General features: G+C 45.4%; 1 protein-coding gene across 1 annotated transcript; it reads left to right on the forward strand.

The window, feature by feature from the left end:
• Positions 1-2: 2 nt before the first annotated feature.
• LOC106551957 (transmembrane 9 superfamily member 2) lies at positions 3-27509 on the forward strand. Its single transcript, XM_087728238.1, has 17 exons — positions 3-309; positions 1315-1382; positions 1941-2034; positions 3167-3294; positions 3485-3614; positions 5284-5411; positions 8189-8300; positions 8948-9027; positions 12598-12706; positions 15137-15269; positions 16903-17022; positions 17773-17830; positions 19768-19927; positions 21634-21785; positions 21928-22039; positions 24251-24422; positions 26848-27509. Exons 1-17 carry the CDS (start codon positions 145-147, stop codon positions 26913-26915), a joined length of 1989 nt encoding a protein of 662 aa, XP_087584364.1. The 5' UTR covers positions 3-144; the 3' UTR covers positions 26916-27509.

Consider the following 27509-nt stretch of genomic DNA (forward strand, 5'->3'; position numbering starts at 1 on the left):
CCAGGCCCGGGCCGCGCTTCCTCAGTGTGAGGCCGCCGCTGCCGCCGCTCCTGCCGGGCGATTGTGACGCCGCCGCCGCCCTTGGAGCTCCCTCCGACCCGCAGAGAGCCCCCCTCCGTTGCCGCGAGCCAGGAAAGCGCCACGATGGGGAGGCCGCGGCCTAGCCGCCTCTCCGTCCCGCTGCTACTGCTACTGCTGGTTTTGGGAGGCCGCGCAGGCCTCGGCGCCGCCTTCTACCTGCCCGGCTTGGCGCCCGTCAGCTTCTGCGAGCCCTCGGACACCAAGCAGGAGGGCTCCGCCGGTTGTTCGGTGGGACGCCGAGCGGGATGGGATGCGGGAGTGGGGGGGGATCGGAGTATCCTCCTGAGGAGCCGGGACTACACCTCCCAGCATCCTCTGCGCGGCCCTGGGAGTTGTAGTTCCCTGGGTGGGCAAGCTGGGGGGTGGGCAGGTGTGTTTGTGTGTGTGTGTGTGTGTTTTTACAGGACACGCTTCCTCGAGGGAGAACACGTGTCTCGCATTCACACGAACCCCTCCCAGCCATCCATGGGAACCCTTGAAGCGTTGGAGGGGGGGGGAAGGAAATTAATTAATTATTCATTTATTATTATTTTCTTTTACTACTTTTCATTTTTAGGCGGTGCTTTTTTCATTCCTGCAAGCTGCCTTGAGGTGCCCGTGGGCGGCAATGTAAAATTTCCAAAATAAATAAATTAACAAATTCTGGGTCTAATTAGTCTAATCATCTAATTAGGCCTCTTTTGGGAGGAATGGTCAGTGGTGACCCATAAAAGGTTTCCCCCCCCTCCCATAGCCATTAATTTGCAGGTGAGAAATCAGAGGGACCGAGGTGGCGCAGTGGGTAGAGTGCAGCACTGCAGGCCACTTCAGCTGACTGCTATCTGCAGTTCGGCGGTTCAAATCTCACCAGGCTCAGGGTTGACTCAGCCTTCCATCCTTCCGAGGTGGGTAAAATGAGGACCCGGATTATTGTTGGGGGCAATATGCTGACTCTGTAAACCGCTTAGAGAGGGCTGAAAGCCCTATGAAGCGGTATATAAGTCTAACTGCTATTGCTAACTGCTACCTGCAAAATCTCAGTCCCTTTTTTTGAACCTTTTTTTTTAATTTTGTGCAAAAAGGCAACAAATCCTGCTTGGGCTGGGGAGTCGGACTAAATGACTTATGAGGTCCCTTCCAACTCTGTTGAATCTGTTAAAATCCCTCCCCCTCCCCTTTATTGCTGGGGAGGAGTTCAAGAGAACTTAAGCTATGTTGCCAACTATTTAAAACAATGTCTCTTTTTAATCCTAGCCCAAAATTGAGCTGTTTGTAAACAGGCTGGACTCGGTAGAATCTGTTTTGCCGTATGAATATGATGCGTAAGTACACCTTGCTTCTGGAATGGGGCTGGGTACGGCTTTTCCAGCTGAGAAAATAATTGAATTGAATTGAATTTATTGCACTTATATGCCGCCCTTTTCCCCCCGGAGGGGACTCAGGGCGGCTCACAATCCAAGTCAGGGAAGGGGATACAGATAAGGGATAAAAAGACAAACAAAACAATACACAATTTAAAAGCACACAACAACCATACCATTCGAGGGGGGGGGGCAAAAGCTCTTTAGCCCCAGGCCTGTCGGAAGAGCCAGGTTTTAAGGGCTGTGCGGAAGGCCTGGAGGGTGGTGAGGGTTCGAATCTCCACGGGGAGCTCGTTCCAGAGGGTCGGAGCAGCCACAGAGAAGGCCCTCCTCCGGGTAGTCGCCAGGCGGCATTGGCCGGTGGATGGAATTCGGAGGAGGCCTAATCTGTGGGGTCTAATCGGTCTATTGGAGGTAATTGGCAGCAGGCGGTCCAATACCATGAAGGGTATAGATAAAAGGGTCATACCCCTAAGCACGATAACGTGAAGATTCGACCTTTTTTTCTTTCCTGCACAGTTTTGATTTTTGCAAAGACCAAACGGAAGAGAGGCCTTCAGAAAACCTCGGGCAAGTTCTGTTTGGCGAGAGAATAGCTTCTTCCCCTTACGAGGTGAATCACAGACTTCCAAATCTTTTTGGAAAAGGTTGTTTTTGTGTTGTGAGATTCTTTGGTGGACCTGCTGCTTTTGACAAAAGCTTCACAGAAATCATTTGGGGGGGACACAGATGCTGCATGGCTGTTAGGAGGACGTGTTTATACAGAACATAAAAGGACTATTTAGAAATTGTAGGCCAGCTCGGTTTCTTTCTGAATAGAGCTGACTCTTGGTCAGCTGAAAAGAATTTCCAGAAGCAGGCTAGAAAGAAGATATAATTATTGCAGAATCACTATTGCTCCTATGTGAGTTTCCTAAGGGCATATGGCTGGCGGCGGCTGCTATCGCTGGAAATAAAACACTCGTTGATAAATTTGTGGGGCAGAGGGAAAATGATATGGTCTCGAATTTCCAGGCATTCTTACTTCCAGCTTTTAATTCATTTGTCGTTAGTTGATTTTATGAGGACAAGAAGCTTGCCTTATGTCTGTCTCCCGGATGATGCCAAATTGTCTGCCCGTACCTTTCTAAACGGGATGCAGTGGCTCAGAGGCTAAGACACTGAGCTTGTCGATCAGAAAGGTCGGCAGTTTGGCGGTTCGAATCCCTAGCGCTGCATAACAGAGTGAGCTCCCATTATTGTCCCAGCTTCTGCCACCCTAGCAGTTCGAAAGCACGTAAAAATGCAAGTAGAAAAATAGGAACTGCCTTTGGTGGGAAGGGAACAGCGTTCCGTGCACCTTTGGCGTTGAGTCATGCCAGCCACATGACCACGGAGACGTCTTCAGACAGTGCTGGCTCTTCGGCTTTGAAACGGAGATGAGCACTGCCCCCTAGAGTCGGGAACGACTAGCACATATGTGTGAGGGGAACCTTTATTTTTACCTTGCCGTTCTAAGCAATATATTTTAAGTGTCAGAAAGAGACAGAGAGAGAGAGAGGGGAAGAGAAAGAGAAAGAAGATAAAAGAGCACTGAGCAGAAAATAAAATCCTGGGGAGTTTTTAGATAAGGAAGTATTAAAGGACACCTTTTAACCTCTGGCTGGACAAAATGATTATTTCAAATACAGTCTTGAATGAGTGCGAGCTGAATCGTTTTAATGGCGTGGATCGAAACATTTACGTGTCTTTTGTCTTTATGCCAGTTTACATTTAAAAAAGATGAAGAGTGCAAGAAAGTTTGCGTGAAATCTTATGACCCTCAGAAGCCAGAAGACAAAAACAGACTGGATTTTTTGAAGAAGGGAATGCAGTTGAATTACCAGCATCACTGGTGAGGAGAACGTGTTCTCTAAAAATCACTGATCTGTGCATGGAAGAATTAAGTGTTCTAAAAATAGAAAGAAGAAGCGGTGTTAGCATTAATTGCATTAAGAGCGCAAATGTTTGAAGACCATTTTAAAAGCCTATAAATGCCATGATGTTTATAAATATAGAATTATACAAATGTTTTTCTTGTTCAGGATTATAGACAACATGCCCGTGACCTGGTGTTACAATGTGGAAGACAGCCTTAAATACTGTAATCCTGGATTTCCTGTTGGGTGTTACATTGCATCAGATGGCCGGATAAAAGATTTCTGTATAATGAGTGTAAGTGATCATGGGTATATTTCTCCTAAATTGATCTGAAGAACAATCAGAAACGGGTACAAGCAGTGGCTTTGTGCATTGTTTGGGCTTGGAATATTAGTAATCCTAACAAATTCCAGTTTATTCAGTAATTGCGATGAAAATCTATATCAGGACTGTCCAATCTTGGCAACTTTTAAGACGCTGTGGACTTCAGCTCCCAGAATCCCCCAGCCAACCATACTGTCTAAACTAGCAATCTGTGTGGGTCACAATTCCTCCTAGGCCTAGCACAGCGGTTGGCAATCTTAAACACTGAAGGAGCCACAAAAATCCTAACCCGAAGCCCCCATTCAATTCTGGAGCTGATCGGAAATCCAGTTCCCCCACCATAGAGTCTCCTCCTAGTGCAATGTTCTTTTTCCCCTGATGACTGGAAGTCCGGTTCCCCCCACCATAGAGTCTCTTCCTAGCGCGGCATCCTTTTTCCTCTACCTCTCCTAACCAAAAGTCCTATCAATTGTGGAGTCAATTGGGGAGCCGCAGCAGAGGGATTTGATTTGATTTGATTTATTGCATTTCTATGCCGCCCTATTCCCAGAGGGACTCAGGGCGGCTCACAAAGTAAGGGGGGGGGATACAAACAGAACTAACAACTACAACAATTTAAAAACAATCAACAACCACACAATTCGAGCGGGGACGGGAACTCGTCAGCCTCAGGCCTGTCGGAACAGCCAGGTTTTAAGGGCTTTGCGGAAAGCCTGAAGGGTGGTGAGGGTCCGAATCTCCACGGGGAGCCCGTTCCAGAGGGCCGGAGCAGCCACAGAGAAGGCCCTCCTCCGGGTGGTAGCCAATCGGCATTGGCCGGTAGATGGAATTCGGAGGAGGCCTAGTCTGTGGGATCTAATAGGTCTGTTGGAGGTAATTGGCAGCAGGCGGTCTCTCAAGTGCCTCAAGTACTTTCATCTCTCAAGGATGAAAGAGCCACATGCGGCTCCAGAGCCGCAGGTTGCCGACCCCTTGGCCTAGCAGATTTCCAAGGGGCTGTTGCCGATGCCGCAAGGCAGGTGTCGTATGTTAGACAGATGCTTACCAAGATCCCGTGTCGTGGAATGAAATTTATATGCATGGTGGTGGTAGTAGAATTCTGGGAGTTGAAGTTTAAAAAGGGTCAAGGTTGAGAAAGGCTACCCAAGCTTGAATTCATTTCAGAAAACAAACAATCCTTCAACGCAGGGCATTTTGGGAATATTCGGATGCAGTTCTGTAGCCAACAAACGGGCATGCAGAAAGGCAAGTTTTAAAACAAGTTATTTGCAAATCGCAAGGGGAAGGATGACATACCATATTCGAAAGTGGATTTTTATTCCCCCCTCCCAAAGTAAATGCATACAGATATATGCACGGATGAGCTATCGCAAACTTACATGAGCCCCAAACAGTCCTATCCATCTTTGTTTCGTCCAATTCTTTGTTCTTCGGGAATGGGCTCCATCTGGAAAACTGGTTGGAAATTTATGTAATCCTTACTCTTTGTAAATCAGCATTATTTTTTTTTAGTGTATCTGGGTCCGTCCCTTTGTTTACGACATAAATTTGGTATGGCCAATAGAATTGGCTGTGCCTGTTGCTCTCTTCCCCCCCCTCCAGGTTTAGAGATATTTCATGGCATCTTAATATCTTTCAGGATGAGTTCAACAAGAAGAACACCTTCTACCTCTTCAATCACGTAGATATTACAATCACCTACCATAGTGGCAAAGATGAGAACTGGCCCGGAGCAAGGCTCGTGGCAGCTCAGCTGGAGCCCAAGAGGTAATAGCAATAGCACTTGGACTTATATACCGCTTCACAGTGCTTTAGTTTATGGCATTATCTGGGCAGTTTACAAAGTCAGCCTCTTTGCCCCCAACAATTTGGGTCCTCATTTTACTGACCTTGGAAGGATTGAAGGCCGAGTCAGCCTTGAGAGGATGAGACTCGAACTGATGGCAGACGGCAGGCAGTCAAAAAAAATTAGCCTGCAATACTGCATTCTAATCACTGGGCCACCAGGGTAAACTGCTCACTTGCTAATCGTAGTAGGTACTAAATAACTAAGTAACTATAAGTGATGATTATCACTTACAGCTTTTATGTACACCGAGAGCTTATACACCAAAGACAAATTCCTTGTGTGTCCAATCACACATGACCAATAAAGAATTTTATTCTATCCTATTCTCTATTCTCTATCCTCTAATTCTTCTGTTTCTAATTCTAATTATGTTCTAATTCTATTCTTATTCTAATCTAATATTATATTCTAATTCTAATGTTTCTAATTCTAATTATGTTCTAATTCTTATTCTAATCTAATATTATATTCTAATTCTAATGTTTCTAATTCTAATTATGTTCTATTCTAATTCTATTCTAATTCTAATTCTAATGCTTTTAATTCTATTCTAATAGCATTCCTTTTACTATTTTTAAAAAAAAATAATAATCCACTCATTCCATATTGGAGAGAAGAAAGTGAAAGGCAAACCAGTTCTTAGCACTTTCTTAAAAACCTCTGGGTGTGCCGTTTTCTTCCAAACTGACAACCCTCCAGACTGTGTGTGTGTGTGTGTGTGTGTGTGTGTTGAAGCCAGGGCATCGACTGATCGGAAGCCTTTAAAGGTGGCAAGTGAAACTGATCAGCGTTCCTGACCTTAACCGGTGACCCTTGAAGTCCGGGGTAGATTTGCTCGATTTATTTAGCTAGTCAATTTATCGAGCCGCCTTGGGCAGGAACAAAGTCAACCAGCGCACAATTGGCTTTTTTGTGTGTGTGTGTGTGTGAGAGAGAGAGATTGTGTGCTCCACAAGAGGGCGGAGTAAGCATGGTCAAGTCCTTTGAATGCCTTTCCTGTCGGTGTTCCACCCATCTCTTGTTCCTTTGCTGGAGGAGGAGGAGGCCATCTAATTGACGCTTTGTCATCCACATGTTTACCAACTCCTTTTTTTCCTGTCCCTCCCCCCCCATAAAAAAAATACATTCCAAAGCCCGAAGATACTACAAGAGAATAATCTGAGATGATTTGAGAATTGGGAGTGGTGGGGGGGAATGCTCTCTGTTGTGATTGCTTCAACCTTTTTTGGCAGGGTGGTGGTGGTGGCCCAGAAATGCTTGAATAAAATCACATTTTGTAATGGAAAGAGAAGAGGGTGTGTTGTTGTGGTTTTATTACAGCTGGTTGTCCCGAGTTTGACTTCCACCACAAAAGTTTCGTAAAGAAACTTGCCTTCAGAAGTCGTGGGTGCTTCATCCCTGGAGGCTTTCAAAGAAGAGACGGAACAGGCCGCTTGTCAGGAATGGTATAGCGTCTCCTGCTAGAGCAGGGGGTTGGGCTAGAAGACCCCCAAGGTCCCTTCCAACTCTGTTGCTCTGTTATAAAGGTGCACCCTTGTGTTATTGATGGCTGGGTTCTTGGGCTAATCAAAACTAGAAGATAGAACAGAACATTCTTCATTGGCCAAGTGTGATTTGGCACACAAGGAATTTGTCTCCGGTGCATAAGCTCTCAGTATACATACAAAAAGTGATACATCGTAAGATATGATCAACAAAATGATAGTCATTCGATACCAATAGGAGTAGGTGATAGGAAAGATGAGAAGGATAATACAGTCCTACTCCCTGGTTAGCTATCCTTAGGAATGCGACTATTTGAGTATTTTCCAACACTTCATTCACTAGCATTATTCTTTATGAATATATTGCAGAATAATCTTCTGTTTCTTACCTGTTTGAAGTGTATATTTTCCTCCTTTGAATCTTAGAATAATAGCAATAGCAGTTAGACTTATATACCGCTTCATAGCAATAGCAATAGCAATAGCAGTAGACTTATATACCGCTTCATAGGCCTTTCAGGCCTCTCTAAGCGGTTTACAGAGAGTCAGCATATTGCCCCCAACAATCTGGGTCCTCATTTTACCCACCTCGGAAGGATGGAAGGCTGAGTCAACCCTGAGCTGGTGAGATTTGAACCGCTGACCTGCTGATCTAGCAGTAGCCTGCAGTGCTGCATTTAACCACTGCGCCACCTTGGCTCGCTTTCAGCCCTCTCTAAGCGGTTTACAGAGTCAGCATATTGCCCCCAACAACAATCTGGGTCCTCATTTTACCCACCTCGTCAGGACGGAAGGCTGAGTCAACCTTGAGCCGGTGAGATTTGAACCGCTGAACTGCAGATAACAGTCAGCTGAAGTGGCCTGCAGTACTGCACCCTAACCACTGTGCCACCTCGGCTCCTAAATAATAATAAAATTCTCCAGGCTGGGCTACAGTACATCGATCGCTTAGAATAGAATGTAATCTATAAAATGCCGGTCTATGATTTTTCCATTATCTTGAAACTCATAATCCAGTCAGTGTTTTGGCTTAACAATCTGTTTATGATTATTATAAGCTTCCTGACTACAAAAAAAACTCGGTACATTACATGAGTATTATATGAAGTAGTCCTAGATCTTAAGTAGAGGTTTTGATTTTTAAAAACTGGAACACATTTGAAGGAAGGTTTCTAGGTCATCTGCAAATATGTGTATATTTATCTTTGCAGCTACAAGCATACAGATGTAAACAATTTATCCTGTAAGGGTCCCCCTATGGAAATTCCTGCAGAATTTAACAGCAAGCTGGATGTGATCTATACATACTCTGTGAAATTTGAAGTAAGTATAACTTGTAGATGTACAACTGCATCTGTTTCAATGATTCAGGTTTTCCGATATTGGTGGTTAATGGGCTGATAGTATGTACTGAACCTCACAATAAGCTTTTTAAGTGTATGTATATATGTGAGTGTGTGTATGTGTTTGTGTGTGTATATGTGTGTGTATTTTGGGAAGTTATTGTGCTAATAATAACAGTATTACCAAAAGGCACACCCTATGAATATTATTCATATTTTCTCAAATGCATTTTTCACAATTGGGTTATGTACTGTGTGTTGCGCAATTCTTCCAGTGCCCTCACACATAAAAATTGAGCATTTCTCTCTGTTGCCATTATACAACTTCTTGAAACATTAAACCACATTCCCTCCCCCCCTCCCAACATACATCCATCACGTGTCAACCCCACGCTAAGGTTGAGGGTTTTTTTTTTCTTAAGAGGTCAAGAAAGTGGTTTGTTTACCGTCTGTGTATAAATCATGTTTGTCTCTGACACGCTGTGGGAAAAACACGGCACCCTGTTCCATTGGGGGGGTCACCGCAGCAGAGATGATCTGACATTTGAAGTCTCGCAGTCACGTAAAATTTGTTCTTTGGGAAGCGACATTTGTGATCCCGCTCCAATTTTTCCGCCCCCCGCACAGGAGAACAACAATATAAAATGGGCATCCCGATGGGACTACATCTTGAAATCCATGCCTCACACCAACATTCAGTGGTTCAGGTAAGACAGCAGCCCCCCCCCTCCAACGTTTATACAGCGCCAACATCTTGCCCCCCCAACAATCCGGGTCCTCATTTGACTAACCTCGGAAGGATGGAAGGCTGAGTCATCCTTGAACTGGTCAGGATCGAATTGCTGGCAGTGGGTAGAATTAGCCTGCAGTACTGCGTTCTAACAGGAAGGGAGGAAGAGCAATAGCCCTTAGACATTTTTTTAAAAAAACAAACTTTATTTTTTAATAAAGCTACATAGGCTGAGAGAGAGAAGATCATTTATACTGTCAGCAGAAAATAGGATATAACTGCATTTTGTTGGTTATCAAAGTGAGCGATCTTGTGAATTAATCTTATCTAAACAATTCTATTTCCTACACTGGAAAAAAAATTAACACAATCTACATTATTGCTTTATGATAGTGGGCCAGAGATTTATTTTACTTTGTTCTACTCTTCTTTTCTCTTTTTTCCCCCGAATGGTTAAAAAGCCCACCAACCTGGTTTTACATATATATTTTAATTTGACGTAGAACTAAAAGCTTTCTCCAGAACTTACCTCAGCATTTTATCATATTCCTAACATGGAATGGAATTTTTGGGTACATCACATCATGCCCATAACTCTGAAATTTTAAAAAAAATATCACTGGGCTAGTAACTTGGTTTATACAACAAAGATCAACAGAAGACAAGAAACGGTCCCAGCCAAGTTTCCCCACTCATGTAACCACTTGAAAGTCAGTCCTCATTTTTTCCAGCTCCTTCACCTTCCTGTCTGCTTCAGAAGTCCAGTAAGTGTCATACAAGATAAGATATTTCAGGTTACAGTTTGGATCCTTCACTGCTTCACTGCTTTAGACTTTATTACCGCTTCACAGAGCTTCTACATCCCTCTCTAAGCGGTTTCACAGGGTCAGCCTCTTGCCCCCAAACAATCTGGGTCCTTGTTTTACCCACCTCGGAAGGATGGAAGGCTGAGTCAACCTTGAGCCGGTGAGACTCGAACTGCCAAATTGCAGGCAGCCGGCAGTCAGCAGAAGTAGCCTGCAGTACCGCACTCTAACCACTGTGCCACCGCGGCTCTCTTACATGTTGCATCTTAGTAAGGGAACATGGACTTCTGAAATAAATGCCGAAAGAGTGGAGTGAGCTCACATTATGCAGGTAGTCCTCAACTCAACAACAGTTTCAAAAGTCTCAATGGCCCTGAAAAAAATTGACCCTTTTTCACGGCCTTTGCAGCATCCCCGTGATCAAAATCCGGACACTTGGCATCTGCCTCATACTTACGACCGTTGCTGCGTTCCCCAAGGTCCTTGTGATCCCCTCTTGCGACCTTCTGACAAGTCAGTGGCAATCCCGATTCACTTAGCGACATGTTACCAGCTCAACAAATGCGGTGATTCCCTTAGCAACTGTGGAAAGAAAGGCAAAACTCCCTCAACCAAGGTGTCACTTAACAACAGAAGTGTCGGGGTCATAACTCGAGATCTGCCTGCGTTTATTTGAGGGATTCTAATGAAAAACAACCTTTTTTTTTTTTTTAAAGTGGGGACATTCCATGTTTACTTCTGTGGAGCCTGAGCCCAGTTTTGTCCCCCTTGGGAATTCCTCTTGGGTGTTCAGTTTCACTCAAGAATGCGCCTTTTGAAGGAAACAGACTCGCCTTTATTGTGCTTTCTTTACGAGGCTTTCTGAGATGTGACGGTTGACCAGCATTCTTTTAAAGAAAGAAAGAAAAAGCCGCACGACTTGTTTAGTAGCATCCTTTCGCTGTTGAAGACGAAATGCAGCCAATCTTCTTCCTGCGCCAGATCCGTCATCAGACGCTGGCGATTATGTTGGCAATCCTAGTTTTGTCAACAGACGCGGGGGAAAAAGCACGGCTGAGTTTTGTCCAAACTGGTCCCTCGGATTTTGAAGCCACAATCTTCTTCTTCTGTTTGGATCTCGTTTGCCTTCAGTTTTTCCTTGGAGGATTTAAGTGAAGGATGCTGCATTTTTCTGGGCTTCGCATCCCAGGTCCGAAATATCCTAACTTTTAGCTTTTTTTAATGGTTTTGATGATCTCCCTTGGCTTTCCCAGGCCTCTTATCCCCTTCCTCCTTTCTGATTTTGTCAACCCAGCTGATACGTAACAGCCTCCTGTCAATCCATCTTTCAAATGCTTCTGGTCTCCTCAAGTGGCTTTCTGTTGGAGACCCAACTCTCCACTCCGTAGAAAAGATAGAACGGCTAATATGGGGGAGAAAGAAAACGTGGAATCCTCTTGCTTCTTCGACTCTGCTTTGAAAGCAGATGCGTTCAAAATCATTCAGGTTGGGCTGCAAATTCTTTTAAAAGCGTTTAAAATGCTGTCGACAGATGTGGGACAAAGATGAATTCCTCCAAAAAAACAACAATAATATTTTGAGTTTCTTGCACTCCCCAAAGAATTTCAGCCCAAAGGTGCAGATTCCACCCTGAAATTCCTGAGGCTGGGTGTTGTTGTGTTTCCCCCCTCTCATAGTATTGTCCTCTTGGTTTTATACAGATTGTCCTTGAGTTAAGACTGCCGTTGGGATTACAGTTTCCCCTGCTAAGCAACGGTGTATTGTGAATCGCCCCAAATTTTATAAACCTTTTCTGCCGCCATTGTTAAGTGAATCTCACTGTCGTTAAGCGAATCTAACCATCATTAAAAGAATCCGGCTCCCCCCCTCCTGGTTGACTTTGTTAGAAATCAGCTGGGATGGGCGCCGCTGCGATCACATGACTGAGGGATGCTGCAACTGTCATAAACACAAGTCAGTTGCCAATCGCCGAAACTTTGATCCCGTAACCAGGGGGATGGTGAATCATCAGAAGTCACTTTTCTTAGTGTTGTTCGAACCGTTGTTGAGTGGATGGCCATAAATCGAGGACTCCTCGTACAATCTCTGACATTTTGAGGACTGTGTTATGACCGAGGCTTCCCAAGAGCCTGAAGCCAACTCCTTGTCCCGACAAAAAACCCCTTTTATTAATTTGCTGTGAATTCTGCTCATTTGCATCCAGCAAAGTCTTTCAAGGGAGGATTTACAGTCACAGACCTTATCTGGCTTGGAGAGCTGCCAGGCCGATATTCTGCAGAACTTGGCAAGGAGAGTCACAAGCCAATGAAGTGAACTAATTGTCTCCTGCAAACTCCACTCCCCTTTTGCTCCTCTTATTTCTTCTGGGAGGGGCCTTACTCCCAAGTCGACCCCTGTTCTTTAGCTGTTCCCTTCGTCTGGCCACTCTGCACATGCGCACACTGGGAACAGGCTCCACCTGTTCGTCTGCCTCACTGATGTCTGACTCCGAAGGCAGCCGATAACTGGCATACATCTCTGGCCCCCTCTCTGCCTTCATCAGAGCCTTCCCCAGACTCCAGGCCTGGCCCAGGTTCCTCCCCAACCTCCTCACTGTCCGAATCTGCCGCCCGCTGCATGGCCGCTGGCAGGCCACAACAGACTCCGGTCCCTCCTGAGCCATTTACTTCTTGCCATCTTTAAATGCTGTGCCAGGGCCTGGAACCGATTTTGAAGTCTTGTTTTCCCTCTTTAATCCGCAGCATCATGAATTCCCTTGTGATTGTCCTTTTCTTATCCGGGATGGTGGCCATGATTCTCCTAAGGACCCTGCATAAAGATATCGCGAGATACAACAAGATCGATTCTTCGGTGAGTCATCCCGAGCCCTTGGAGCTCTCAAAATTTAAAAGAGAAATTATCTTTAATTTTCCACCCAAATAGCAATAGCAGTTAGACTTATATACCGCTTCATGGGGCTTTCAGCCCTCTCTAAGCGGTTTACAGAGTCAGCATATCGCCCCCACAGTCTGGGTCCTCATTTCACCCACCTCGGAAGGATGGAAGGCTGAGTCAACCTTGAGCCGGTGAGATTAGAACCGCTGAACTGCAGATAGCAGTCAGCTGAAGTGGCCTGCAGTACTGCACTCTAACCACTGCGCCACCTCGGCTCTTCACGGGTGAAATTAACGGCTTCAGAACCTTGATGGATGTTGGAAAGGGAGCAGCCTCCATTAATTAAAAGGTTGGCTTCTTTCTAATGAACAGAGAGAAGACAGAGTACCCGGCCCATCTACAATTGTTGTTCTCATGCTCCTTCAGATACCTGGCTTGTCCTTTGACACTAATCCACGATTAAAACCGGCTGGCTGGGTTCACACTCAAACCAGCCCCCCACTGCCTAGTGGACGTAAAATCTGTATTTCCAGTCCTGACCCTTTGCTTGGTGAATCTCTCCTCTCTCCCCCCCCCCCCCCCCAGGTGGTCCGCTTGTGAAAACAGTTCCCGCGGCTGATTTAGTGAAGAACTGTTAAAACTGAAACCCAATAGTCCATATTTACTTAACTAATTAAAATGAAAGTCTGCAAAAAAAACAACAAAAAAAGCCGGGTTTCCATCAATGGTCATTTGGAGGTAATGAGTAAGCTGGTAGAAACCCTGCTTCCTTAAATTGGAGAGTGCCTGGCTTCATATGAAAGAAATCAAAAGCTCTGCTGTAGTTAACAGTTTGATTTCTTTCCTCCCTCCCTAGTACAGCCACATTTCCAGTGCAGGCTAGAATGTAGCTTCCAATTGCTAGGAAAAACAGAAGCTTCTTTTTTTTTTTTTTTGCTAATAGAATAAAATAGAATAGGAGAAAATAGAATAGAATAGATGTAGGAGAGAATAGAATAGAATAGATGTAGGAGAGAATAGAATAGAATAGATGTAGGAGAGAATAGAATAGAATAGATATAGGAGAGAATAGAATACAATACAATAAAATAGAATACAATAGAACAATAACTTTACTGTCACTTTGAATGTACACTAATAGGTATATATTAAAGTGAAATTTCGTTGCATATAGCTCTCTAAGAATCACTACCTCAATAAACCAGGCAGTTGAGCTGCATTGAAACGGGGGGTAGCAATAGCGCTTAGACTTATATACCGTTTCATAATGCTTTACAGCGCACTCCGAGCAGTTTACAGTGTCCGCTTATTGCCTCCCAACCATCTGGGTCCTCATTTTAATGACCTCGGATGGTTGGAAGGCTGAGTCAGCTTTTGAGCCGGGTCAGGATCGAAGTCCTGGCAGTGGGCAGAGTTCCCGTGCAATGCTGCACTCTAAACATTGCGCCACCACAACTTAACCACTGGATGAGTTTTAAGAAGAGCTCGGACAGCCATTTGTCTATAATGGTATAGCGCCCCCTGCTTGAGCAGAGGGGTTGGATTAGAAGACCTCCAAGGTCCCATCCAACTCTGTTATCCTGTTATCTGCAGACTGAGTAGGTGGGGCGCTAGGAAAATGTAGGTTCTGGAGTCACCGCTTTCTCCTGTGTCATTGATGTTCGTGTCCTCACTACATACCTGGCTATGAAAATGCTCTGGTGAAGCATCCTATTTCTGCTAGGTAGGTAGGTAGGTAGGTGGGTAGGTAGGTAGAGAGAGAGAGAGAGGGAGAGGAGGGGCGGGAGAGAGAGGGGGGGAGAGAGAGGGAGAGGGAAAATAATTCGGAAGAATCGAACTGCATCACCATCAAGATGCTGGGGACAAAACCATTCGTAAAATAGAGGCAGGGTTACTCGGGAGATAGCTGCACAGGCTAAGTGGCATTTAGCATCTGGACTTGAAATTGTGTTTTCCATTTAGTGAATAGCATTCCGTTGCTTTTAATGTGGGGGGAGAGCAGGAAAATACGGCCCACAAGTATATCTTCAGATCTGAAATGATTTGGATAATAAAAGACAAGGATAAATTACATTAAACGCTGCTCTTGTGCATAGCTTACATTAACCACAATTCTTAGCCTTTGAGCTAAGTCTGTTAATGCTTGTTTCTCGTTCCGAACGTAAGCGAGCCTTAATAAATCTGTGTTTTCTATGTGTCTCTCCCCCCCCTTCCCTCCCTTCTCGGTTCGCCTTTGGGGAGTTGTAAAATCGGCATGTTAACGATGCCGATGAAATTAGACCCTTTTAGTAACGACACCCCCCCCGCCCCCCGCGAAAGATAATCAGGCAGGCAAGGCAACTTCCACGTCTGGCGTGTGCTAATTCCCTGTTGCGTGGGGCTCCTCTAATCAAGATGTTATTACAGGAAGACGCGCAGGAGGAGTTCGGGTGGAAGCTGGTCCATGGAGACGTGTTCAGGCCGCCCCGGAAAGGCATGCTGCTCTCCGTCTTCCTCGGCCAAGGGACGCAGATTTTTATCATGACGTTCATTACTTTATGTAAGTGTCGCTTGAGGGGCTAAAATTGGGGAGGGGGGGTGGAATGTTGCGATGCTGGCAAAAATATTTGACAAGGGTTTTCTAGAAGGGTGCCATCTGCAGGTGGAACAGCCTAGCTTGATTAAACCATTTTTTCCCCCTTTTAATAACCCTGCAATTCCTTGCATCGGTGCGGGGGGAAATCAGGGTGACTGAAAGGAGCTGAGCATTTGCTGGCCGGATACCCTTCCTGACGCCTACATGCAGTTCACAGCAGATTTTTTTTCCCCCTTTGCGCCCAGAGAGAGAAATATTTGCTGCTTTACCTAGGATCGAACTCACAACCTAGAGCCATGATGGCGAACCTATGGCCCGCAGAGCCCTCTCTGTGGGCATGCGTGCCATTACCAGCTGCTCTTTTGGTTTCCGGTGCGCATATGCGTGCCAAACAGCTGGTCTTTGCGGATGCCAGAGCGCCGGAAAATGGCCTGAAAACAGCCCAAAAACCGGCCCCCAAACCAGCCAAAAAATAGGCATGCATGCGCCAGCCATCTGGTGTTTGGGTTTCCAATGCTCCAGCGCGCACACATGCAAGCACACACGCACACAACACACATTCTAATTTGGGCACTCGGTGCCGAAAAGGTTTGCCATCACTGACCTGGAGGCAAGAGTTCCACCTCTAGGCCACCACATTGCTCTCTCAGGTTAAATCAAATAATAATCAGAATCAAACAACAACAAATAAATCGAAAATCAGAAATACCGTATTTTTCGGAGTATAAGACGCACCAAGGTTTTGAAGAGGCAAATTAAAAAAAAAAAGATTTTTGCACTTTGCAAACCTCCCCAAAACGGCCTGTTTTTCGCAAAAACAGGCCCATTTCCCCTCCCCCCAAAGGCATGAATAGCTTTTAGGGAGCTTGCAGAGTGCTCCTGGAGGGGTGGGGTGGGCAAAAATGAGCAAAAACGCCCCCGTTTTTCATTTTAAAAAAGGACATAGATAGCCTTTAGGAAGCTTATAGAGTGCTCCTGGGGATTGGAGGGGGGGGATAATTGAGCAAATATCGGCCCATTTTTTGCTCATTTCTGCCCTCCCCAGCCCCCAGGAGTTCTCTGAAAGCCTCCATAAGGGTATCCACTGCCATTTTGGTGAAGGGGAAGGGGCTTCGGGAGACCAAAAATGCTGTATTCAGTGTATAAGACACACCCAGATTTTCAGCCTCTTTTTTGAGGGAAAAAGGTGCATCTTATACTCCGGAAAATACGGTAGTTGCAAAGTTGGTTGCTGAATCTTGAGAAAGTTTTGGCAGCTTTACTCCAAAGCTCGGGAATGAAACCCTCAGCTTCTTTGGGAAGGGTGGGGGAAGATTATTCTGAGTCGGTGTAGGAGACGCAGGCCTTTAATGCAGGGATGTCCAGCCTGGGCAACTTTTAAGACTTGTGGACTTCAACTCCCAGAATTCCCTACCCCAGGCTAGGATAGACCTCTTGAAACGCTGAAAAATGTTTTTTTTTCCAATCGGTGCGGTTGACCCAAAGCCGGAAAGAGACCTGGGATCTCAGATCCTTGTTTCGTTCTGGAAGAAAAAGGGTGCCTGAATGACGTGGGATCTCACTTCTCCCGACACTTCCTTCTTTGTCTTCCTTCCAGTCCTCGCCTGCCTCGGTTTCCTCTCACCAGCCAACCGGGGGGCTTTGATGACATGTGCTGTGGTGCTCTGGGTTTTGCTGGGGACCCCGGCGGGCTACGTATCAGCTCGAATGTACAAAAGTGAGTATCTTGTTGTGTTGTGACTCTGCAGAAGTTTGCTGTGAGTTGAGTCGGGATGCAGGAATAACAATGCAGCTGGGGCTCATTAGTGTTGTTTTCTGGAGATAAAAGGACTGATAGTGCCACACCCTGGTTGCAGAAGTCAACGTTTGTCGTTCGTTCATGGTTCATCGTTCATCGGTCGTGGTTTGTTTGTGAGAGGCACTTGGATAAGTGATTTGCTTTCTTTCTGTAAACCTGGTGTTACTGACAGAATGGATGTTGTGTTAATTTTAATATTGTATTTCTTATTTTAAAATTCTTAAAAATGGTTTTATCTTGCTTGTGAGCCGCCCAGAGTCCCAATGGGAGTGGGGGGCATACAAATTTCATTAAAACTAAACTAAATTTCATTAAACTAAAAACGGGCTGGCGTTAAGCGAATCAAAGTTGGTTTTAATTTTCCAGAGATGATAAATGAAGAATGATATATCCCAAAGGTGCTTTTTTTCTCCCTCCAACCGGACTTTCTTTGTTTTTCTCTGAAGGCGTTCCGCTTCTCACCCAAGAAGCTGCTTCCGTGCTGAGAGAAGGTGAAGAAGCTAGGAAGCTTCTTGGATGAGAAGCGAAACTCCTTCAAAGAACAAAGAAAGAAAGTCCAGGTGCCTCCAAAGAAAGCACCTTGGGGACAACCATGACCTGGATGAGGGAGAATCTCCAGAGATGCATGATGCAGAAATGCTAAATTGCCTCCTTTCTTTTCTTTCTTAGCCTTTAGGGGTGAAAAATGGAAGACCAATGTGTTGCTGACGGCTCTCTTCTGCCCTGGGTTAGTAACCACACACCCCTTTTTGATAAATAGAATATATTTTTCCACTTTGCACACGCATTACTGAGCAAAAGGGCTATAGGAACACGGTCAGCTTACGGTTCCCAAATTCAATTGATTTCACGTGGCTGTTGCAGCCACAGCAGGACTGAAGAGGGTAGGAAGGGGAAGAGTAGGAGTAGAGGAAAGAAAAGGGAAGAAGGAAGGGAAGGAGAGGAGGAAGGAAGGGAGAGAAAGAGAAGGAGAGAAGGTAGGAAGGGGAAGAGGAATAGTAGGAATAGATGAAAAGGAAGGGAAGAAGGAAGGGGAAGGAGAGGAGGATGGAAGGGAGAGAAAGATAGCAATAGCAATAGCAGTAGACTTATATACCGCTTCATAGGCCTTTCAGGCCTCTCTAAGCGGTTTACAGAGAGTCAGCATATTGCCCCCAACAATCTGGGTCCTCATTTTACCCACCTCGGAAGGATGGAAGGCTGAGTCAACCCTGAGCCGGTGAGATTTGAACCGCTGACCTGCTGATCTAGCAGTAGCCTGCAGTGCTGCTTTTAACCACTGCGCCACCTTGGCTCTTGAGAAGGAGAGAGGGTAGGAAGGAGAAGAGGAATAGTAGGAATAGATGAAAAGGAAGGGAAGAAGGAAGGGGAAAGAGAGGAGGATGGAAGGGAGAGAAAGAGAAGGAGAGAGGGTAGGAAGGAGAAGAGGAATAGTAGGAATAGATGAAAAGGAAGGGAAGAAGGAAGGGGAAGGAGAGGAGGATGGAAGGGAGAGAAAGAGAAGGAAAGAGGGTAGGAAGGGGAAGAGTAGGAGTAGAGGAAAGAAAAGGGAAGAAGGAAGGGAAGGAGAGGAGGAAGGAAGTAGAGAAGGGAGGGAGGGAGAAAAGAAAGGGAAAATAAAGTGGTGTTGCAACAGGCGGAAGGGATGGTAAATAAAGCAACCCAAACTCTACATTATAACCTATTAAATGAAATAACAAATGTATAAGAATGACAAATGTAAAGAAGAATAACAATTATGTGAATGTATACTTAAAGGGGTATTTAAGATAATAAAAAAATAAAAAATTCTTTGAAAAGAAAAGAAAAAAAATATCTAGCATGATGGGTCCCCAAATCAGAAGGGTGACATGCAACTCAGAGAAAAGATTGTCTCTTTGCAACCAGCGGAAGGTTATTTTTTGCGTAGCATCAACCCTCTTTGGTGGCCTGTGGATCTGTGTAGCTGGAGGAGTCCCAAAAGCTGCTTTTTCCAAAAACTGGACTTACTTGGGGTTTTTCCCCCTTGAAAATGTTTCACTTCCCATCCAAAAAGCTTCTTCAGTTCTTCTTCCGAAGCTTCTTCAGAAAAAAAAACAAGAAAATCCAGTTGCTTTTTGGAAAAAGCACCTTCGGGACAATCATGTCTTGGATGATTGAAAATCTCCATAGAGTAGGGACGCGGGAACTCAATGGCTAAGATGCTGAGCTTGTCGATCAGAAAGGTCGGCAGTTTGGCGGTTCGAATCCCTAGCGCCGACTAATGGAGTGAGCTCCCGTTCCTTGTCCCAGCTTCTGCCAACATAGCAGTTCGAAAGCAGGTAAAAAATGCAAGTAGAAAAATAGGAACCACCTTTGATGGGAAGGGAACAGCGTTCCGTGCGCCTTTGGCGTTGAGTCATGCTGGCCACATGACCACGGAGACATCTTTGGAAAGCGCTGGCTCTTTGGCTTTGAAATGGAGATGAGCATCGCCCTCTAGAGTCAGGAACCACTAGCACATGTGGGCAAGGGGAACTTTTACTTTTATAGGGTAGGGTTTGGTACTCACCATTGTGAATACCCAGACTGTTTTTTTCCTGAGAATTCTCTAGATCCTCAGAAGATGCTCCTGATCTGAACCCCAACATTTTGTGCTAACCCTGGCCCTCCTTGGGGTGTCTTCTCCTCCTGCTCCCTCCCCAGAATCGTCTTTGCCGACTTCTTCATTATGAACCTTATCCTCTGGGTGAAGGGATCTTCAGCTGCGATACCTTTCGGGACCCTGGTGGCCATCTTGGCCATGTGGTTCGGCATATCCGTCCCTCTCACCTTCGTTGGTGCCTATTTTGGGTTCAAGGAGAAGGTAAGTGAGGAACAAGAGATGCTATTTTAGTCTTTCGGTCTTTTTTTTCCCTGAATTTAGAACATTTGATTTGAGTCCAGAGAATTTGGGAGGAATGTTTCTGTGTGTGGTCATAGGCTGCTTAATGCAACCCTATTTTGGGGGTGAGGTGTTATCTCAGCATCCATTTTCAACCTGGAGCTCTCCTGTTTTTGGGGGTCCTGAGCTGGGAAAAGGAGAAGAGAAATATAGCAATAACATTTAGACTTATATACCGCTTCACAATGCTTTACAGCCCTCTCCAAGCGGTTTACAGAGTCAGCCAATTGCCCCCAACAATCTGGGTCCTTGTTTTATCCATCTTGGAAGGATGGAAGACTGATTCGGTGAGAATTGAACTCCTGGCAGCGGGCAGAGTTAGCAACAGCACTTAGACTTATATGCCGCCTTCACAGTGCTTTCCAGCCCTCTCTAAGCGGTTTACAGAGTCAGCCTCTTGCCCCCCCAACAATCGGGGTCCTCATTTTACCCACCCCGGAAGGATGGAAGGCTGAGGCAACCTTGAGCCGGTCAGGCTCGAACTGCCAAATTGCAGGCAGCAGAAGTAGCCTGCAGTACTGCACTCTAACCACTGCGCCACCACGGCTCTTACAATATTTCCATAGAGCAGTGGAAAAAAAGCAAATCTCAAATTCCAGCCGATTATTCAGGGATTTTGCAAACGGCTCTTCCAAATTAGGGGCTTGGAATTCATGTGGTTTTTTTTGGGGGGGGGGATTTTCAGCCAGGCACATTTTCCCTTTGTGTTAGGAATGGCTCTTTCCGTGCTAGGCGGAATATTTCATTTGCACTTCTTACGAACAAATCAGTATTTTTTTTCACACCTTTTTTTTTTTTGGCATTTTCTCACTGCTTTTCGGTTTTTCTTAGTTGTGTTTGTCTGCATTAGGATGGGCAGCTCTAGACTTTACCCCCCCCCTGTGGACCTCAACTCCCAGAATCCCATGCTGCCTCAGGGATCCTGGGAGTTGAAAGTCCGCAGGTTGTAAAGCTGTCCTCCTTTGCCCCTTGGCTTTCCCCTAACGTGGCACCGTTGAGATGGCTCAGACCTTGGTATTGGTATTGGTATTTTATTATTTGTATGCCGCCCTTCTCCGGGAGGACTCAGGGCGGCGAACAATTCAAAGGGGAAAAAAGGGGGAACATAAAAGACAAAATACAAATAATAAAAGTGGACAACAGTCGCACAACCGTACATGTCGAGAGGGGAGGGAACTCATCACCCCCAGGCCTGCCGGCAAAGCCAGGTTTTGACGGCTTTTCGGAAGGCCTGGAGAGAGGTGAGGGTCCGAATCCCTGCGGGGAGTTCGTTCCAGAGGGCCGGAGCTGCCACAGAGAAGGCCCTCCCCCCGGGTAATAGCCAGGTGGCATTGGCTGGTAGATGGCATCTGGAGGAGGCCAACCCTGTGAGATCTAATGGGTCTTTGGGAGGTAATTGGCAGCAGGCGGTCTCTCAAGTACCCAGGTCCAATACCATGAAGGGCTTTATAAGTTACGACTAGCACTTTGAAGCGTATCCGGAGACTGATCGGCAACCCATCAGTGGGTTGCAAAGACCTCCCTTTGCAACCCCCACACGGACAATGCACACCTTAAGAATCTTCCCATCGCCAGGCGTGATAGTTAATGTGAGCCCTGCTCTAACTGCCTGAATTGCTTTTTGTTAGCCCATCGAGTACCCCGTCCGGACGAATCAGATTCCTCGCCAGATCCCCGAGCAATCCTTTTTCACCAAGCCTCTGCCGGGCATCATCATGGGTGGCATCCTGCCCTTCGGGTGCATCTTCATCCAGCTCTTTTTCATCCTGAACAGCATTTGGTGAGGTTTCCCCCCCCCCCCCCGTTCCCCGTTCCCCATTTTCCGTGCTCCAAACCTGCCCTTAAGAAGGAGAATCGCTGTGGTTCTAGGCTGACCCAAATGCCCTTTTTCTTTCTCCCCCTTTTTCTTCTCCCCATCTCAGGTCTCACCAAATGTACTACATGTTTGGCTTCTTGTTCTTAGTCTTCATCATTCTCCTGATTACCTGTTCGGAGGCCACCGTCCTGCTGTGTTACTTTCACCTGTGTGCTGAGGTAAGCAGGGGAATCGGTTTGAGACCCAGATGTGTTTATTGCTTATTTACTGTAATAAGTTGCATCCCGCCTTTTGTTATGTTGAAAATAACTCAAGGGGGTAAACATATCTAACACACCTTCTTCTTATTTCCCCCACAACAACAAACCTATGAGGTTTGTTGAGAGAGAGAGAGAGAGAGAGACAGACAGAGAGACAGACACAGAGAGACAGACTGGTCCAAAGTCACTAAAGTGGGACTAGAACTCACTGTCTCCTAGTGATTGGCCTAATGTCACCCAGCTGACTTTCATGCCTAAAGTTGGACTAGAACTCACTGTCTCCTAGTGATTGGCTCAAAGAACCCCAGCGAATTTTCATGCCTAAGGTGGGACTAGAACTCACCATCTCCTGGTGATTGGCGCAAAGTCACCCAGCTGACTTTCATGCCTAAGGTGAGACTAGAACTCACCATCTCCTGGTGATTGGCCCAATGTCATCCAGCTGACTTTCATGCCTAAAGTGATACTAGAACTCACCATCTCCTGGTGATTGGCTCAAAGTCCCCCCAGCCAATTTTCATGCCTAAGGTGGGACTAGAACTCACCATCTCCTGGTGATTGGCCTAAAGTCACCCAGCTGGCTTTCATGCCTAAGATGAGACTAGAACTCACTGTCTCCTAGTGATTGGCCCACTGTCACCCAGCTGGCTTTCATGCCTAAGATGAGACTAGAACTCACCATCTCCTGGGTAATTGGCCTAAAGTCACCCAGCTGGCTTTCATGCCTAAAGCGAGACTAGAACTCACCATCTCCTGGTGATTGGCCCAGTGTCACGCAGCCGGTTTTCATGGGTAAGGCAGGAGTGGAACTCCCGGCCTCTGCTTTCTAGCCCAGTGCCTTAACCACTAACTGGCTCTCTGGATTGTTAGAGCAGACCAGTAGTAACTGGTAATACTGGTGGCTTCTGGCTTCTCCTGCACGGAGCTGTGTCAGAGGGATTCCTGGGTGTCTGGGCTGCTGGTGGGTGAGGCGCCGTTGCCTGGAAAGAGACGCTGGTGACACATTGTCTGCAACTCCAGGAGTCCCTTCCCCATAATAAGCATCTGGGGATCTGCAACTGTTTTAAGAGTGGCAATAAAGGAAAATACTTACACATGGTGGCAAAAGGCCAAGGGAAGGAAAAAACGGAATGTTTTTCTATTCGCTCTTGCCAGCCCCAGAGCCCGCGACCGTTCCCAGTGCCCAGCTGGCCTTCTCGGCGTCCCGTCATTAAAAAAAAAAATGCATCTGCCAGCCAGATGGAGCATAAAAAGCAGGGCTGCTCCCCCAAAGTGCATTTCCTAGAATGTTTTTTTGGGGAGTTTTATGCCCAGCTAAATAAACAACCCTATTAAAACGTGGAGCCGACATGCCAGTCCTAATTGCAGAGAGTTAAAGGAATTAAAAAAGCGTGGTGCACGATTGCGTTTTTATCCCTTTTTTTGCAGGAGAAGAAAAAAGAAAGAGAGAAAGAACGCAAAGATTTAGGGAATGTGCCAGGATTAACCTGGAAATCAGGAAATCTCTCGATCAGAGTTTGGGTCAATTATATCCCCATAGTGCAAAATTCACTCCTGAGACACACGGAGGCCTGTCAGAGAGGCAGCAGAAGACGGTTAGGTTTTCTGGGGACAAATTTTTGCAAACGTTCCCCAGATGTAACCAGATGTTGGTGCAAGAAACTCTTAAAATAATTAGCTTCCTTTTCTCATTTTGCGTCAGGCCCCAGTTGGTGGACTTTGGAGTTCTAATTCAAAACAACCATCTCCTTTCTGGCTCTTAACATCGGGGAATTTTCCCCCCTGCCTCGTATGTACCGTATTTTTTGGAGTATAAGATGCACCGGAGTAAAAGACGCACCAAGATTTTGAAGAGGCAAATTAAAAAAAAAAAAAGTTTTTGCACTCTGCAGACCTCCCAAAAACGGGCCTGTTTTTTGTCAAAAAAAAAAGGGCATGCCTAGCCTTTAGGAGGCTTGTAGAGTGCTCCTGGGGGTGGGGGCAAAAATGAGCAAAAAACAGCCATTTTTGCAAAGGGGGCGGGATTTCGGGAGGCCAAAAATGCTGTATTCAGTGTATAAGACGCACCCAGATTTCCACCCTCCTCTTTGAGGGGAAAAGGTGCGTCTTATACTCCGAAAAATACAGTATTTGCTCTTTGTCCTTCAGCTTCTCTGTTTGTGTTCCTAGGATTATCACTGGTGGTGGAGATCCTTCCTGACCAGCAGCTTCACCGCCGTTTATCTCTTCATCTACGCCATCCATTATTTCTTCTCCAAACTCCAGATTACTGGCATTGCTAGCACCATCCTGTACTTCGGGTATACTATGATCATGGTCTTGATTTTCTTCCTCTTCACAGGTGAGTTCATTCCGACGTTACCCAAGCCACTCCTGTCTGGGGGGGGGAATAACCCCAACAATAATAATAAGACAAGAGTTTGCTCTTCTATCGAGATTTGTTATGGCCTTTCTTTCTTTCTTTCTTTCTTTCTTTCTTTCTTTCTTTCTTTCTTTCTTTCTTTCTTTCATCCCTATCTATCTACCATGTCTGTCTATCTACATCTCTCTCTTTCTATCATCCTTATCTACCCTGTCTGATCTATCTATTTCTTTCTTTCCTTCTTTCATCCCTATCTATTATGTCTGTCTATCTACATCTCTTTATTTACATTTCTTTCTTTCTTTCTTTCTTTCTTTCTTTCTTTCTTTCTTTCTTTCTTTCATCCCTATCTATCTACCATGTCTGTCTATCTACATCTCTCTCTTTCTATCATCCTTATCCACCCTGTCTGATCTATCTATTTCTTTCCTTCTTTCATCCCTATCTATTATTTCTGTCAAGCTACAACTCTCTATCTACATCTATCTACATTTCTTTCTTTCTTTCTTTCTTTCTTTCTTTCTTTCTTTCTTTCTTTCTTTCTTTCATCCCTATCTATCTACCATGTCTGTGTATCTACATCTCTCTCTTTCTATCATCCTTATCCACCCTGTCTGATCTATCTATTTCTTTCCTTCTTTCATCCCTATCTATTATTTCTGTCAAGCTACAACTCTCTATCTACATCTATCTACATTTCTTTCTTTCTTTCTTTCTTTCTTTCTTTCTTTCTTTCTTTCTTTCTTTCTTTCTTTCTTTCTTTCTTTCATCCCTATCTATCTACCATGTCTGTGTATCTACATCTCTCTCTTTCTATCATCCTTATCTACCCTGTCTGATCTATCTATTTCTTTCTTTCCTTCTTTCATCCCTATCTATTATGTCTGTCTATCTACATCTCTTTATTTACATTTCTTTCTTTCTTTCTTTCTTTCTTTCTTTCTTTCTTTCTTTCTTTCTTTCTTTCTTTCTTTCTTTCATCCCTATCTATCTACCATGTCTGTCTATCTACATCTCTCTCTTTCTATCATCCTTATCTACCCTGTCTGATCTATCTCTTTCTTTCCTTCTTTCATCCCTATCTATTATGTCTGTCTATCTACATCTCTCTATCTACATTTCCTTCCTTCCTTCCTTCCTTCCTTCCTTCCTTCCTTCCTTCCTTCCTTCCTTCCTTCCTTCCTTCCTTCCTTTCTTTCTTTCCCAAGGAAACAAAAACTCCTTTGAACCCAGTCGATAAATTGCTTTAAAATCCAGTATATCAGATGTGCCGATGGCTTCCCAGACCGGCTGTAATTAGAGAAGCAGCTTCTGTAAATATATTCCTTAGAAATGAGGATTTTCTCTTTGTCGAGACCAGTCCCTTGATGCCACTGCTATTTGCATCACCAGGATAACGTGTGAGATCGTTGTGTAAATGCCTTGGGGCACATCTTCCCCTGATTAATGTTCTATTGAATAATCACTTTCCCCAGACTGCGGGGGGGGGGGAGGGGAATTAGGTGCTTAACCAAGCTGCGGTTTTCTTCTCTTCCTTAAATGGGGGAACATCTGGAGAAGCTAGTAATTCATCCACGCTACAGGTGTCCCTCACTTTATGGCCACAGTTTGAAGTCCACACCTCTGGAAAAGCGGCCAAGTTTGATCCAGCTGTCCTTCGTACAGATGGGCTGGCAACCAAAGTGGAGCCCAGCGAGACATTCGTTAAGCGAGTTTTGCCCCGTTTTACGTCCTTTCTTGCCATGGCGGTTGTTCAGTTAGCCACACGGTTGTTAAGTGAAACCTGGCTTTCCCCCCTTGCCTTTGCTTGTCAGAAAGTCCCAAAAGAACTGCAACCGTCGTAAGTGCATGCCAGTTCCCAAGCCTCTGAATCTTGATCACATGACCATGGGTCGTGGTGCAACCACCATAAAAAAGCGGTCATTGTGACTTCAAACGGTCACTAAGTGAACCGTTAAAAGCCTGTATTTGCGTTATCTTGTGCATTCAGGCTAAGAACAAAACTTTCTCTTAGTCAAGAGATGGCGCAATGGAGCCGAGGTGGCGCAGTGGTTAGGGTGCAGCACTGCAGGCCACTTCAGCTGACTGTTATCTGCAGTTCAGCGGTTCAAATCTCACCGGCTCAAGGTTGACTCAGCCTTCCATCTTTCCGAGGTGGGTGAAATGAGGACCCAGACTGTGGGGGCGATATGCTGACTCTGTAAACCGCTTAGAGAGGGATGAAAGCCCTATGAAGCGGTATATGTCTAACTGCTATTGCTATTGCTAAGTATTCACTTCCGGGGAGAGAAAAAGAAACCCAGATTCAATTTACTTGTTCTCTGTTCTCTACACTGGCTGGGACCCATTCAATGTTTAACCCTCTTCATGTCTTTAAAAAAAAAGATTTATTCGTGTTTTGCAGGAACAATCGGTTTCTTCGCTTGCTTCTGGTTCGTCAGTAAGATTTACAGCGTTGTGAAAGTAGACTGAAGGAACCCGGGGTCTTCCTTTTGAACGCGCGTCTCGAGTTGCCGGAGACCCGAGGCGTTAAACCGTGTACAAAAGTCACAAAAAGCAATTTCATCTTCAAACAGTTCAGATATACCCAGAGCTTCTATCTTGGCACCAAAAAGGCAGGTTTTAAATGGATTGGACGTAAGTAGCGAGGATCCTTCTGAAAAACCTGACTTGCTTTCCCCCCCTCCAAAAAAAAAAAAAACACACCATTTCATCCAGATGATTTTTTTCCCCCCCTTTTGGTTGGTTGGTTGCAACACCCGATTTAATAACAAAAGCCAAACGCATTATGTTCGACCGTCACTCGGCTCTCCCGGTGGAGAATTCTCGTAAATCTTTTGTTTTCTACATGGTTAACTGATTATTCTGTCATGGAAGAGGGCTGTCCGGTTTACAACAACAACAAAAAGTGACGTTTAAAATCAATGTTGGGTCTCTTTTCGCCGTTGGTTGTCACCTGATTCAAGAGGACATCCGTTCAATGTCTTGTGCAGATTTCTGAGGGGTGGGAGGAAAAAACCCCCAACATTTTCCTCTTGTTTTAAATAAAACGACCCGATTCCAGCA

This window comes from Thamnophis sirtalis, unplaced genomic scaffold (genome assembly GCF_051295495.1).
Source record: "Thamnophis sirtalis isolate CommonGarterSnake01/CBP01778 unplaced genomic scaffold, rThaSir2_p1.2 scaffold_13, whole genome shotgun sequence".
Classification (NCBI taxonomy): domain Eukaryota; kingdom Metazoa; phylum Chordata; class Lepidosauria; order Squamata; family Natricidae; genus Thamnophis; species Thamnophis sirtalis.